Source organism: Sinocyclocheilus rhinocerous, unplaced genomic scaffold (genome assembly GCF_001515625.1).
Source record: "Sinocyclocheilus rhinocerous isolate Xijiao unplaced genomic scaffold, SAMN03320098_v1.1 scaffold1158, whole genome shotgun sequence".
NCBI classification, from domain to species: Eukaryota; Metazoa; Chordata; class Actinopteri; order Cypriniformes; family Cyprinidae; genus Sinocyclocheilus; species Sinocyclocheilus rhinocerous.
Genome location: NW_015632473.1, coordinates 409,792 through 426,103, shown reverse-complemented (window position 1 = coordinate 426,103; position 16,312 = coordinate 409,792). Strand labels below are relative to the sequence as shown.

The 16,312-nt window shown below is 36.2% G+C and overlaps 1 protein-coding gene across 3 annotated transcripts in view; it reads left to right on the top strand.

Annotated features, from left to right (window-relative positions):
- Positions 1 to 16,312, top strand: part of LOC107742542 (rho GTPase-activating protein 10-like) — a 60,796-nt gene that overhangs the window by 37,135 nt on the left and 7,349 nt on the right. For all 3 annotated transcript variants that reach the window (XM_016555555.1, XM_016555557.1, XM_016555556.1), the window contains exons 17-20: positions 788 to 893; positions 3,190 to 3,349; positions 7,210 to 7,348; positions 9,275 to 9,434. In XM_016555555.1, coding sequence (XP_016411041.1) covers positions 788 to 893; positions 3,190 to 3,349; positions 7,210 to 7,348; positions 9,275 to 9,434 — 565 coding nt within the window. The remainder of the gene's footprint in view (positions 1 to 787; positions 894 to 3,189; positions 3,350 to 7,209; positions 7,349 to 9,274; positions 9,435 to 16,312) is intronic.

Sequence of the window (16,312 nt, the reverse complement as noted above, 5' to 3'; positions counted from 1 at the left end):
ATCACCGTTCCATATTAATGTGCTGCTTTAATTGATGCACACAACACACACACAGAGAGGGAGAGAGAGTTTGAGATCGCACATTGCGCTGCGCACACACATAAACTTGTTGTCAACGCTTCCCCGCGATTTTTATTAATAAAATAGCCTAGATACTAGATTGCTACATTATATTCCTCAACAGCGAGGTGATAAAATCGCTGTTTTTGAAGTAATTCATTGTTTGTAGAGAGACGCGCAGACGCAGTTAACGCACACACAACTGTCATCTCTCTCTCGATCGATAATTAATTGAAATAATTGCTATAATTCATTCAAATAAATGTGATCTTACCGCACTATTTCATCTCTGTGTCTGGTTTGAAGCGGGCAGAATGCTAGAGCTAACAAGCCGTAACTGACGAAAATAACTCTCTTTTTCGTGCATAAAATCCTTTAATGCACGGCAAACCATTGATTATCCCTTACTTATTCCATGGCCTGTCTTAATACTGGATTCTGATTTGCTGGCAGGTATGCATAAAAAAAAACGTTGATTATCCCTTACATATATTTATATATATATATATATATATATATAAATTATTATTATTATAAATGGACTTAAAATAAATGTCTTTTAAATTTACAATTTAGCAATTTATATTTGTCTATAAATCTAATTGTAAGTATTTAAGCATAAACATCTACATTAAGGTTTAATAGATAATAATATTGCATATTTCATGCCATCTCATGCCATTGCATATTTCATGCCTTTTTTTTTTCTTTTTTTTTGTCTACACAGAGAGCGCTACTCCAGAATCTAGAGTTCAGGCCATTCACTGTCTGGTTCATAAACTGCCAGAGAGGAACAGATTAGTGCTCAGTCTGGTTACCAAGCATCTTGCCAAGTGAGTGGAAACTGGTTTTTCTCTATCTTTCTATCTGTATACACATTTTGTTTTTGTGTGTACATTCTCTGTTTTCTTTCTCCAACCTTTTTACTTCTCTCGGCCATCAGCCACTATTTTCTATCATTATTTCCAACTTTCTCCCTCATTCCATTCTTACCCTCAGTACACAAACACACACCTTCCTACAGGCAGCACCCTTAGAAACGTCTGTAGGCTACCTCTGTTGCTGAGCAACAGAGCAAACAGACAGACAGCACTCTGGAGAGAAGAGAGAAAATTCCACATGGACTTTCATACCCTCCATGCTGTTATCTAGATCAAAACCTTTTTCTAGAGAAAACAAGCCCTACCCATCTCCTCTCCATCCAGCAACTGCCCACTTATAGTTATGCAACAGCTTTCTGTAAGAGATTAGATCGGGTTAGAGATTTCTAAATAATGTTAGCTATCATTACAAGGCTTTACCTCAGGCCTCACATTTTTATATAATGTGAATATAAGCAAATTGAAGATAAGCGCATAATCTCCCTAACCTCCGGCAATCAGTGACTGGGCAGACGCGTCTCCTCAAAATATAGAGTGGGATTTGCTGGCAGCCAAGGATGTGCAATTGAAAATTAAATTCAGGTTATCTGCCACTAAATTCCTCTTCCATCCACTCCAGTCCTCGCAAAATGCGTTAGGAGTTGGCGCAGTTGCTGACCCATCAGAGATGGAGAGGGAAAAGCCTAATGTTGCCATGTTTTCTGAATTGGAATTAGAGAGGTGATTAATTGTTATCTGTGTGTGGTGTATTTATTTCAAAGTGCACTCTTTAAAAGTGGTAATCTGACTTTTTGAGGCCTGTAGTTTGTTTGCGTTGTTCTGAAACAGGGACAAAAGTTTTCAAACAAAAAAACTGTTATTAAAGTTACATAATAGCAAACTCTCTAAAATGTTAATATGCTGCCTTTTTTTCCCCATTTCTGAATTTTCAAACTAGTGTCAATTGTTTCTCAAAATATGCATTAATGACCATTTGCAGAGGAAGAATTGCATTTTGATTATGGATTATAGTGTCACCAAAGCTCTATTAAGTTTGTAGTACAGTTCAAAAGTTTGAGGTCAGAAAGATTCTGTAATGTTTTTGAAAGAAGTCTTTTGCGTTCACCAAGGCTGCATTATTTGACCAAAAATAAAGTATAATATTAATACAATTTGATATAATCATTTTCTATTTTTATACATTTAAAATGGAATTTATTTTTGTGAGGCAAAGCCTGTTTTTTCAGCAGCCATTAATCCAGTCTTCAGTGTCACATGATCCTACCAAGAAATCATTATAATGCACTGATTTGCTGCTCAAGAAACATTTCTTATCAGTGATGAAAACATTTGTGCTGCTTAATATTTTTGTGGAAACTGTGATATACTTTTTTCAATATCCTTTGATTAACAGAAAGTTCAAAAGAACAGCATTTGTTAATCTTATGTTACATTATAAATGTCTCTTTTAATCAATGTCTTGTGTCCTTGCTGAATAAAAGTATTCATTTATTTTTTTTAAATACTGACTTAAAACTTTTAAACTCTATTATACTCAAAATGTGTTGTTGTTTGAGCTGAATGTAATTCATACAGTATATGCCTACATGAACCAAAATAAAGGGAGAAAAACAGGTTCCATGTCAAATGATCCAAATGAGCAAAGCATAAAAAACACCTAGACTGTTTTCGTCATGACCTAGGAACGAATGATTTTTATTTTTATTTTTTTGTCCAGAGGACGGTAAAGTTACTATTTTAGATATTTTACAAATTTACCTGCATAGACAGTATGATAAGTAATGAAGTCTGACTAAAAATTCTCCATCTGTGAGGCTGATAGCCAAACGGTTGAGTCATTCAGCATGCAGGTTTTAATTCTCATCCTTGTGATCTTTTAATTACTAAATTAAAACTTCAAAATATCTTATTTTCAAGTTTTTGACATGCTGCCAACCCTCTTCTTCTTAATTAAAGTCATTTATGTAATGGTTTTCCCCACCTCTTTTTTTTCTTTAATTTTTTCTATAATTAACAACCAGAGTAAATTCAGCAGAGATATATTACAGTGAGACTGAGGACTTTATCTCTGAAGAAACTTTGTAGTGGAAGGTTAACTGCATCTAGTTTCACAATCAAATGCAAATACAATGCAATAAAACGTTCTTGCTGCCTTTCATCAAAATACATAAAGTGCAGTAATGTCAATCTTTTGTTTTGTTCAATCTTTCAAGTAATTTAATCATAACTTCTTTTTTTCTGTGTGTAGTGTTGCTGACAACAGCAAACAGAACCTGATGACAGTGGCGAACCTGGGCGTAGTGTTTGGCCCCACACTCATGAGACCACAGGAAGAAACCGTGGCAGCCATTATGGACCTTAAGTTCCAGAACATTGTGGTGGAGATTCTCATAGAACAGCATGAAAAGGTGAGACTTCTCACTGGAGATGAGTGGCCACATCTCAAAACCTAGTGAGCTGCCAAAAAATGCTGTCTAGGTTGGCAGCTCACGAGGTTTAAAGACACCACTAGCACCTCAGGAGTATCACAATATAGAGAGCAGATAGTGAGTGAAATCTGTTTATTTGATTTTGAACTTTTCTACAAGGTCTTGCCATGCTGAAGTTGGTGTACTTCTCTCTACAGCCAGGAGGGGGAGCCATGTCTGTTTTGACTGGCCACTACTCAGTTAGCTGTTCTTTCTGATGGCTCAAATACAATTGGACCGCCATACTCATTTGGCTAAAATACAGGTTAAAATGCTGATTTAAGCAGCTTTAGATGACAGTAATCTGGTTAATCCTAAAATGGGGTTCATTCTGGGGGACAAAGGGAGAAAAAGTGAGATTATTTCATAATCTCTAAATTATTTAGCCTACATTTGAAACAGGCTGATGAATTGTTTTCATACTATGCGCAATGTTGTGCCCAAAGATCATATTTCAGTTCAGTAATTAAAAATAAACACTGGGATCCATTAATTGATTTGATTTTTTTACTATTTGATATTCTCTTTTGCAAAATGACCTTGGGCTATAGGAAAGGTGTTTACGAAATAGAAACTTATATAAAATAATCATAATTGTTATTATTATTATTATTAAATAAAAAACTGAGATTTCAAAATGAACAACTGTGCGATTTGATGCAGTACGTATTACAAGGCAAATAAGCAAAATGTCAGAATTATGGTTGTTTTATTACACATTACAGCATAAGTGCTCACTACAGTATGTGTACTTAGTATATGTAATCACTGCAGTATGTGTACTTAGTATATGTAATTATGCAAATATTTCTCAATATATTTTGTCGATGAAAAGCACATCTGAAGCAGCATCCAAAATTACGCAGATGAGCAGATTGATTATTATACAGCATTCCTAGACAAAATGATGTTGCGTTTGACCTTGATGTTGTGTTGATGTAAGTTGAAATAAGTGAGCGACGCGTTGAGATTCAGGAGAAGGAATGACTCTGCAGAGCAGCAGACTGATTCTCTCCTCTCCAGACTGCTGATACCCCCAGATGCACTCAACAGACATGGTTTTGCATTCAGGTCCATCTGTAGAGATAGATAGAGAGAGAGAGAGAAGTTGGAAAAGTTGCGAGACAAAGAAGAAACGAGGGGGGGAAAGTGTGTAGACCGAGGGCAAAGAGAGAGAGAGGGGTGAGAGGGTAACAAGAGAGAGGCAGGGCTGGATGGAGAAAGTCTGAGAGAGTGAGAGAGAGGAATGGGCAAAGACTGAGATGGAAAAAGAGATAAAGAGAGAGCAGGCTTTGCTGTCGTCTGCAGAATTTCACAGCAGTATCAGATTTCTATCCCTTCTACCAGCTCTCTCATTCCTTTGTTCATCCCTGTCGAGACTTCCACACTTCTGTTAACCTCCGTCACTCACACCGGCCGTCTGGGGTTCAAATATAAATACTGTGTGACTATAATGAAGCCGAAGCTATTATGAAAACAGGTTTCCTGTGTTGTCACTGAATGGCTGCCACTCGTTCAGATGCACGTCAGTTTGAGTGTCTCTCAATGAACTGGGCAACATGCCTGGGGGTCTCTTATTTAGGCTTAACTCTCATGAGAGCTCTGTTTTATCAGCATGCTGTTAATGAGTTTGCAGACACCTCTTATTTAGGGATAATTCACCCCAAAAAATGTAGATTTTATTAGCATTCACTCATCAGAACTGTTTTACTCTCCTTTTTCCATGGAACACTAAAGGAGAAGTTTTGAAGAACTTCCACACTGCTCTCTTTCATACAATGCAAGTAAATGGGGATCAGAGGTTATTAAGTCCCAGACAACAAAATGACATCAAAGAACTAACAGCACTGAAAGCCGTCTGCTATTGCCTTGGAGCACCTAGGCCAAAAAAGTTGTGCATGAACACACCGCAAAGACTACAGCCAACTAGCATATGTTCTGAGCTTGCATGAGAGGAAATAACTCTCCATATCAGCAGGTGACAGTAGTCTGTATTTGTCATTCAAAAAAGGGAAACTGGAAGAGCTAGGACTGCAGATACACAAATCATAAACAAAGCAGCACCTTTATTGTTTGCTTGCTTTCTACACGTTTTTTTTCATTCGTTTTTGGTTCGCGATTCTTAACAGCAAATAATAATGATTTGCTCAACGCCGGCCCCTTCGGTGATTCAACATGCTCAATCGGCTAAAAAGCTGCTGCTTGAGTGGTCCAATTAGTGCCAGTGGTGCAGAAAACACTGCAAAAAGTAGGCCAACAGACACTGGCCTTACATTGCCCGATCTCTGACTTATTGCATCATGGCCTTCAGGCTTTAAAGGGGTCATCGGATGCCCATTTTCCACAAGTTGATATGATTTGTTAAGGTCTTAATGAAAAGTTTAAAACATACTTAGTTTAAAATTTCTCAGTGGTAGTGTAAAACAACACCCTTTTACCCTGTCAAAAACAGCTCTTTTCACAGCAAGCCGTTTCAGTGCATTTCCCTTTAAATGCTAATGAGCTCTGCTATCCCCGTCCCTCTCCCTCCGTGGGGAGACACGCAGTTCTCTGAGAGACTGTAAACTTTAGCCGCATTCATCGTGAAACTTGCCAACTAGCACATTATTAGGAAAGGCAATTTGCAAAATTCATTAAAAAAAACTTATACTCACTTCTTCTGTAGGTGAGGCTGGATCACGAATGCTTTGCGCGAACATAAACACATTTAGGTAGATTGGGGGCCGCATTCCCTTCAAAAACAAACATACTCCACTGCATCTTCAGCAGCTCAGATGTCGGGAGTAAATGACGACTGCTATGTTCATTATTACATCCAACAACAAAACACCTCAATCACTTAGGAGCCTCACTCAGGGCAGGTCTAAGGTAAGACGGCCGTGTCAATCAACAGTCGTGGGAGGGGCCTGGGTCCGTGTGAAGTCACACAGCCAAGAATCTGAGAACGGCTTGATTTGAAAAAGGGATATCCCTTGATATATATTTATCTGGGTTTTTAAAAAAAACACTGGGTGTATTTTTATCATTATAGGGGTGGTTGTGTACACACACAGGGCTGAAATTGATCAAAACAATGACTTTTAATTAGCACTTCTCCAATGATGAATTTTGACTGTGTCAGTATATTTTTCGTCAGGTAAAAGTGACCGACTTCACTGTGACCAAGAATAATGCTGGAGAACCAATATGTAAAGTTTGTTTATCTGAAAAATCAAAAGGCTTGTGGCCAAATAATTTTACTACAGCTGGTTTAATTTATCACCTGAGAACTCTACACCCTGAACAGCATAAACAGTTCAATTACCCAACTGTCCAAAATTAATAAACTTTATTTTCGGTTTTGGTTTTTGGCTAAATGGAAAATTGTAATTAATTCTTTTATTTTATTTTTAAATGTTGAATCAGTTTGGTGCATTACTACTTTTAAGTGAGGAACAGTCTGAAATTAAATCTTTATTCCCTGGAAATCTAGTATTATAATTATTGCTTAACGGTTATAATCACCATGCACTATATAGAAAAGTGCTTGAACATTACTATAGATATCTTATTTTGTGTTTCATGTCAGATAGAAGGTCATACAGGTTTTGAAATACATGAGCGTGGATTGACTGTTCCTTTAAGATACCGGTCTCGAGAGCATTCAGAATCTTTATTTGTTTTTACCACCACACATTCGCACTAGCATGCATAATCATCATTTCTCCGCAGGCATCGGCTCTAAACAGACTGTTTACTTAGATTTTTACACACACAACACAGTCTAGCCAGCAAATCCCACTAACTTTTTGTTCTTTTAGATATTCGGGGATGCTCCAAGCAGCTCTCCATCTTTAGCTGCTACACCCCTCTCTGCGCCAACCAGACAGTCCAAGAGGCTCAGCCGGCAGAATCGCCCGCTGGCTGTATACAACCCGCAGGTGCTGGATATTCAAACAGGTACGAGCGACTAATCAGCTTTAAGCGCTGTAAGGTCAGGGAAACACCACAAGGAATTATAGATGTAACGTGTTTGCTATCAAATACATAATATAGAGCCTGTATTTGCATAATATAGGGAAAAATAAAGATAAGCAGACCCACACAGATGCTCATACATAGCAAAATCACAGAAAATACTGGAAAAAAAGTCTGCAGAGCCTGGAGACACAATATATAATATCTAAATTATTAAGCTATTACTTATTCTTTAATATTAAAGAGATGCAACAATTCATAGATAGAAATGTTCAGTTGCATAATCCTGGTGGTAAAATCACCATGTTTTCCAGTGCTTATGCAGTTTATGTGCACATGGAGTTTGACCGTTTCTCTCAGTGAGGGTTCATGACTATGTAAGACTACTGCACACTGTGCAATCAGATGTGATGCTCTGCTGAAACATGCTGATTACCCATTGTCACTCTGGGCTACAGGATGTAGTTTGCCAGTCCATATTTAGGTGGATAACTGATGCCTTGGTGGCCCTGGACTGCTTAGAAATGTGTCTCACAGTGTTAAATTCTCTATTTGGGTTTGACACGCCACCCAACAGGAATGATTTCAGACTGGGATCAATGCAGGATTATCCTTTGGTTTTGAACAGTGGATTTTTACTTTTAGTACAGAACAAAGCAGACCGTATCTCCAGTTTCACTTTTCAGTTAAGCAGTTATGAGGTTTTTATGTCTTCACTTGTTCTTCTACACTACAGCTGTGCAGGTGTACTCAAACTATTATTGGCTTTTTCACAAAGTGAATTAGCACATCGCAAAGCTTTCCAAGAAGTGTTGGGTTTCGAAAACGCTGCAGTTTTCAGGGTCAGACTAACCACACTTTTCCACACAAGATAGTAAACACTGGTTATTTGTTTAGTAGAGATCTCTCTGCTGTGGGATGTTACTATAGAAAGGGGATGTGGCCACTGCCAACATAAACACACTACAGTGGAAAACTGTGAATTTGTGCATTTATAATGGATTCATGAAAAAGCAAAACCATCAGCATTTTCAGGTTTTAGATTTGTGTGGGATATGTAAAACTTAGGGTGAAAAGTGTGGCCACCCTTATAATATTGCATGACCAGCGAAATGCTATACTTTATACAATTTCTATTGGTAAAATATTAGGATATAGGACAGAACAGGATAGAACAGTGACTTATGCAAGTAGTTTTTGGTTTCAAATGTAAATGGCAGCAGTCACATTGGTTGGCTACACAGGAGTGTTAAAACCAATAACGATCTGTCAGTTTCAGAAATAAAACATGTCAATTTATTTCTACAAAGGCATGAAGAATGAGAAAGGATGAGAAAAGGATCAAAATATCACCTCAAGATTTGTTTTTAAAGAAGGTGCAATATGAATCCTTACACTCAAGATTGTTTTTCCCTTGAAAAGCTTGTTTAAAACACTTGAATGGAAAAACTAATATGAGGACCAATATGAGGGAAAAAAAAAAAACTTTAAACATATTTTACTAGTTGGATCATAATACATTTCTTAGAAAATGTTCATATAATTTTCTAAATATTTTGATTAAACTACCATCTAATTTGAATCTTCAGTTTTTTTAAACATGGAGTTTTTAGTTTTACCAGACCACATACATACAACCGAACACAAGAACACATGCACACACTGACATGCCAAGCTCATTTCTCATTTCTACTTACCAAGCTCATAACTATGGAGTGTTCACGTAACATATTCATTAATAGTCTTAATTGATGTCAAGAATGGTTCTGAACTCTCTCTCTCTCTCTCTCTCAATATATGTATTTTTTCATTGTCATGTTGTCTTTTCTACATTTTTGTCTTTTGTACATTATTTGTTTTCCTTACCATTCTTTCTGTCTTTTGCTGCTTGCTCCCTTGCTCTGACAGTCTCTCCATCCTCTGAGAGTCCAGCCCTGGTTAATGATGAGACATCAGTGAGCAGTAATGAGTCGGTCTCCTCCCAGTCTTCGAACGCCTCTGGAACGCCCCCCATGAAATCTAAGAATCATCACGCCACCATTAGCACATCCCTGCCAGAGAACACCGGGTATGTAGCAAAGACTCACCTCTCTCCAAGACATATGTCATGACATGCTCATGTGTTGTACAGGGTTGGGAAGGTTACTTTGGAAATGTAATAGGTTACAGATAACAAGTTACCCTATTTTAAATGTAATAAGTAGTGTAACTATTTCAATTACTTTATTAATGTAATGTAACTGATTACATTTGTTTACCTTTTGATTACTTATCTAAATTTCTCATTATTTTCCAACATTTAAACAAGTTCACCTTACAGTAGTATTCAACACTGATTACTGTCAGACTTTCAAAATTATTCATCAAGTGAATTAAGATTATAAAAATTAAATTTTAAAGCACAACCACCACAAAATCAGACTTTAGCACCTCTTTTTACATTTACATCGTTCTGAATTTAAATACTGATTTAAAATCAACAATATATAGTTTAATAGCTATGACACTGTTTTTGAAATTAAATATTTGTATGACAGGAGACACTGGCATCTAATAATGCCTTGGGAAAAAAAAAAAATAAAGCATATACATAAATCCAAATAGGAAATAAATCCGTTATCGAATAAGCATGTGTGCTATTTTGTGTCCTAAACTCCTGAAACGTTAGTGTCTCATATTTTAAAAGTCAATGCAATTTGGGAAATAAATCTATTAAGTGTGTGTGTGTGTGTGTGTGTGTGTGTGTGAATGCGATGTAACCCCTTATTGTAATCGTTAACATTTTCATAAGTAACTGTAATTTAATTACACATTTTTCTCAGTACATGTAACAGATTAAAGTTACATTTATTTTGTAATTAAATTAGGTAACTCCATTACATGTAACTAGTTACTCCCCAGCACTGGGGGAGTTTTTACCACTTTTACCACTAAAAAAAAGGTCATGTGATTTAAGACTCATGAGTTAATTTTAACATTTCATTTCATAGCAAACCACAAAAAAAGAAAAAAATCTTTATATAGCACTCTCCAAAATAGCCACTCTTTACCTCTAATAATGTTAGAAATAAAATTAATTTCAGATGCAGTTTATTTGCTGTTTTTGCAGTGTACTAAAAAAAAGCAGATTTTACTTTTAAAGTTGTACATTTTCGAATAAATTAAACCTTACATATAACATGCCAATGAAATCTCAATATGTGTTAATGCTAAACTGTTTAAAGGGGTCATATGATGCGATTTCAAGTTTTCCTTTCTCTTTGGAGTGTTACAAGCTGATTGTGCATAGATAAGATCCCTGAAGTTGCAAAGACTAAAGTCTCAAAACCAAAGAGATATTCTTTAACAAAGTTAAGACTCTGCCACGCCCCCCTAAAACGGCTCATTCTAACACGCCCCCACATATCTACCACACTATATGGAAATATTTGCATAATGCCACCCAAATGTTCAGAGAGAGAGAGAGAGCGCGAGAGAGCACATACCAGCTTCATCACTGTGTCTGTCACTCGACTCTGTTCCCCTTTCGGGCTTTGTCTTTACATTTATTTTGAAAGATGAAGCTCGCGATTATGGTAAGGGGCGTTACATTTCCGACTCGTGCTTGCGGTGTTCGGCCAATCACAGTGCACTGGGTCAGCTGGCCAATCAGAGCGGACTGCGCTTGTCAAAGGAGGGGGCTTTGTAGAAAACGAAGCGTTTGAGAGAGGCGGGGCATAGAGGACCTACAATAATGTACAGTATTTGAAAAATAATGTGTTTTTTGAACATTAAAGCATGTCAACATATTCTGTTACACCAAATACACAAAATAATGATCTTTAAAATAGCATCATATGACCCCTTTAACAGTCTCCTGCAAGCTGAACAAGTAAGAAATAGGGATAGTATCGTTAACTAAAACTAAAACTGTTTTAACTTAAAAAAAAAAAGAATTGAAATAAAGTTAAAATAAAATATATATATTAGGTCACACTTTAGTTTTGGGGACCAATTCTCACTATTAACTACGAATTTGCTGCTTATTAATAGTTAGTAAGTTGTTAAAGGCACAATATGTAATTTTCGCCGCTAGAGGGCGCATATTCAAAATAAACAAAGAGGCGAATGCGTAGTTTGATGACGCCGTGACTGAGTGTGGAATCCATATTAAAGCGTCTTTGGTGTTTCCATGTTTTCTACAAAACAAAACAACGGAAATCGAGGGGTTATGACATCATTGACAGGCGACACAATGACACTATAGACACGGTCCGTGTCACTAGTTAAAATTGCTTATTTCTCTGGATTTAAACATTCTTCAAAACATTTGGGATAATGTAAGTACACAAGTCAGCAAAATATATAACACTGTTCTAGTGTTTTTTTGGATATTTTAATAAAAAAATCTTACATATTGTGCCTTTAAGTTGGGCTAGGATTAAGGGATCTAAAATATGGCCATGCAGAATACAGCATTAATATGTGCTTTGTAAGTACTATTAAATAGCCAATATACTAGTAATATGCATGATAATAAGCAACTAGTTAATAGTGAGAATTGGTCCCTAAACCAAAGTGTTGCCAAATATTAAATGAAAAAATTGTAAATTATTGTCTGAAAATTTGAAATGTTGCCTTGGCAACTAACTGAAATAACCATTGAAATGAACTGGAACTAAATAAAAAACTAAAACTGAAATTTAAAATAAGAAAACCTAAATAGTAATAAAAAAAATAAAATGAAAGTTAAAAGTATAAAAATAAAAGCTAAAATATTAATAAAAAATATAATAGTATATAAATAACCCTAAAATAACACTGGTCAGAAAAAAGCAGCGACAGGCAGGTGTATCATGTTTTAATCTATTTTACAATTTTATCAGTTTAAAATAATTTGAATTTGATTGCAGAAAACTAGCACAAAGCCCTATCTATATTGAAGCCATACCTGGCCATCCCTTCAGCTCTACCTTATTCACTTCCAGAGATTTTTTTCTTTCTTTCTTGTGTGTGTGTGTGTTGGTATTTTGTTCTGTTTCTAAGCTCAAGCCTGTGCTTGTCAACTTGAGTTAGTTCTTGGGCTGAGTCTTATCCTGTGCCAGTGTTATTTGCCAGAGGTTTTGCCTCTGGTTTCTCAGCTCTTTCTCAGCCCTTCAGATGCTGTGTGTTTGTCTCGGGCTCTTGAGTTGAATCCTAATAGGGGCCCACCACATTCTGCAGAGTCACCTGGAAATAAACTTTGTGTCCACACATCTGTTCGCTGTTTCCACCAGTCCACTCCCAATTTGGATAGATTTTGTTCTCACTCATTTCCATTAACCACAACCACCATTTGATCCTGCCTCTCCTTCATTGCTTAATTACCCATTCATGTGCTCACATTCCCCCTTTTCCCCTATATGTTAGAGTTACTCTTACTCTTTGAACACATGCTGCTCTCTCTTCTTGGCCTGCAGTCTTGTGCGCAGACGGCGCTGGTCTTATGTAACCCTCTGCTTCTCTCCCTGCCGTTTCCCACTCTCTGCCATCAGAGGAAGCGGCTCCCTGTGCGCCTGTAAATCCTGCCTGCTGTTTGTCCGAGGGACAGGTGGCCACGGCCCTACCCCGTAAACACTATTGACACAGAGAGATGTTCGCCTTGTTTACCCTTCTAGCGGGCGCTGTCGCTTACAGAGCTACTCCTGTCCATATGTCACGAGGTTGTCACCTGTTTATCTGTAAATCTCTCAGCCCCAGGCCTTTGAAGCAGGAGAGCACAGACCATAGTGATGCTGTAGTAGAAATCCAGTCGAGATAAATGCTGAATTGTGCTTTGTCACACTTAATGAAGTTTTAGATGTTGACAGGTGATTCATTGTATTCTTGCCTTTTTAGAGAGGTATGTTTCAGCACAGACTGTTTCTTTAATCCAGCATATCCATACCTGGCATAATATGAAAAATTGTTATCCCTAGATCAATCTGTATTTGCATTTATACATACAAAAGTGACAGCAGTGTCCTGTGACATGCTTCCAAATTCCAAATTATAATTATTCGGATTTTTATATTGTCTATATTCCTGTCCTGTCAGCAATTATACTGTGTTCGTAGTGCATGCTCTTCAGGTGTGCGCACAAATATGGGGGCATGCTCTGTAGCCTGTATCATTTCATATTAAAGTGCGAATGAAACTACGAGCATATGTGTCAGATCCACGTCACGTTCAGCGACGGCAGCTCTTAAAGTAATAGCAGCCAAATAACTTATTAACCCAGCTGCTTTGATGTCTGTGAATCAAAGAGCAAAAGAAAAAGAGGAAATCGATACCTTTTGTAGCTTTAAGGATTCATCTATATTTAATTTAACATTTTGTGTTTGATAACTTCTGTATAATTTCTGTATATTTCCTACTTGTTGAAGGGCACAGGTAAATTACATTTATTATAATGGGTTTATATGAAGATTGTTTTAAGTTCACCTAAATTAGAAGTTCTTATTTTTTTAAAGTCTAATAAATGTTAAAATTGATAGCTCTCAATTATACTGTAATGTTGAATGGCTATAATCAATGTTTAAATATTAGGGAAAAAAGAACAGTCACGATTATTTGCAGCAAAAATGTGTGATTAATTAATTGTTTTAATCAATTGACAGCAATAATATATATATATATATATATATATATATATATGCATATATAATTTGTGTATACATTTTTATTATTATTGTTATTATTAATATTAATAATAATATTAATTATTAATGTTATTATTAATTGCAATACATAGATCAGTGTTGGAACGTTTTAAAAACGTTGAAAGGGTGACCAAATACAGCACCTAAATTCCTATATTATTATAATTAGGGCTGTTACTTTTTTTAATTTAATTATTTACATGATGTTCTGAGCAGTTAATCTAATTAATTACCCCCCAAAATATCAAAGTTGTTTTTTTGTTAAATTAGAAAAGCATTAAATAGACATTACAAAAAAGTAGCTTTAGAAAGTAATATTTTGAGTGAACATTGCATAAATAATAATAATTATTATTATTATTATAAACAGGTTTTAATGTGTTTTTTACTGAATATTGAAATCTGATTTTATATGAAAAAAAATGAAATGATACTCTAAATATGAAACAAATTGCTCATTCAGTCATTCATTCAACCAATTTGTTTAAATGTCTGATTCATTTAGAGGTGAATTAGGTCTTTATTAATGGGTCAGTGAATCATTGGCTCACTCGATTCTTTTAAAAAGTGTGGATGCATTCAGTAACAATCAGAATCAGAATCAGAATGAGCTTTATTGCCAGGTATGTTTACACATACAAGGAATTTGTTTTCGTGACAGAAGCTTCCACAGTGTAACAGAATGACAGTGACAGAACAAAAAACACAGATAATAAAAAATAAAAAAATAGAATGAGTAAATAAGGAATAAAAATATATAAATTGACAGTTGTATGTGCAGGTATATTACAATAGACAGTTTTGTATGTACAGGTACTGTATATTATGTGCAAATTTGAGGTGTAGACTGAGTATGAGTGTTAGATAAATAAGTGTATGAGTGTATAAATAGTGTGTGTTCCACAGTTATTGTTAAGTGTTCATGAGATGGATGGCCTGAGGGAAGAAACTGTTCCTGTGTCTGGCCGTTCTGGTTAGGGTTAGGGTTTTGTTTGTTACCCTAACAAAACAGCATTGTTGTTCACAGATGCACAGCAGTTCTGCTGTGGATTTGTTTGGAAATGTTTTTGCGTGCAAAATTGAGAAAAACAGACAACACTGATTATATTTGATGTAAATGTAACACAATATTAACTTCTTGTTTATTGAACTATTGTATAAAATCAAGATCACATTTGCAATCGTGTAGATATTCTAAACTGTATCATATGATAGACCTATAAGACAAAAATCCATACAGGGGCATTTTTGAATTTTTGGGGCATATAACAGCATTCTCATAGGCTACTTCATGCAGCATGTCAATATACACTATATCCAATGTTGCATGTACTTACAATACAAGCAAAACTTAAAAGAGCTGCATTGAGCTGTTAAACAGTAGTTGAGTGTTTTTTTTTTTTTTTTTAGTCTTTTAGTAAATCATTTTTTGCCTCTTTCAAATAAGATGCTTATTTGAGGATAAAAAAATAAGACGTAATATGCAATTCTGTGCCTAGTGCTATTTTTAATAGTTCAAAATGAGTGTGATTTTGTTGGTATGGCTTAGTTGTAATTGTAAAAGCATTTTTTGGGGCGAAACCATTTTCCTGTGGTTCTTGCTGGTTGCCAGGGCAACCATATTGAATTTATCATCTTTTCCACTTCATTTAGCTTTTCTTTAGAGTTTGACGATTCAGATAAGAGTGTGTAAACACTTTTTTTTTTCTGGAGTGACTCGTTACCCTGGTGAGATCTGATGTTTGATGTAACACCATTAGCATAACCTTGATTTAAAATGTGTGTGAGCGTGAACGTGTATGGAGCAGCATGTGTGTGGTGTATGGGACTCACGTGGCTGGTGTGAGGTGTGTGTGTGTGTGGCTGGTGTGAGGTTAATGAGTGGATTTGCTGCACTGCAGCGCTGCTGGAGTCTCATGCTGATGTGCAGCAGCTGAGGACTCACAGACCCACTGCAGAGTCATAAATCACTGCATCTCTCTCTCTCTCTATACATACTATACATATATATCTCTTTCTCTCTCTTACCCTTTTCCTCTGTCTCTCCTGCTGGACTACACTGCTCCTCATTTGCCCCTGTGCTGCCACTATTCCTGTACCTGCAAGTCCTTCACTCCCCTCACCTTCAGCACACACACATTTCTCTCGAGTCTTCATTCTCTTGAGTTTCCAAACCAGTGTTACCGGAATCTAATTAAGAGTATGGCTTTGTTTGAACTGTTATCTGTAGTTTTGCGCTTACAGTAAGTTAAGCTCTATTGAGCATTTATGGCATAATGTATAATAA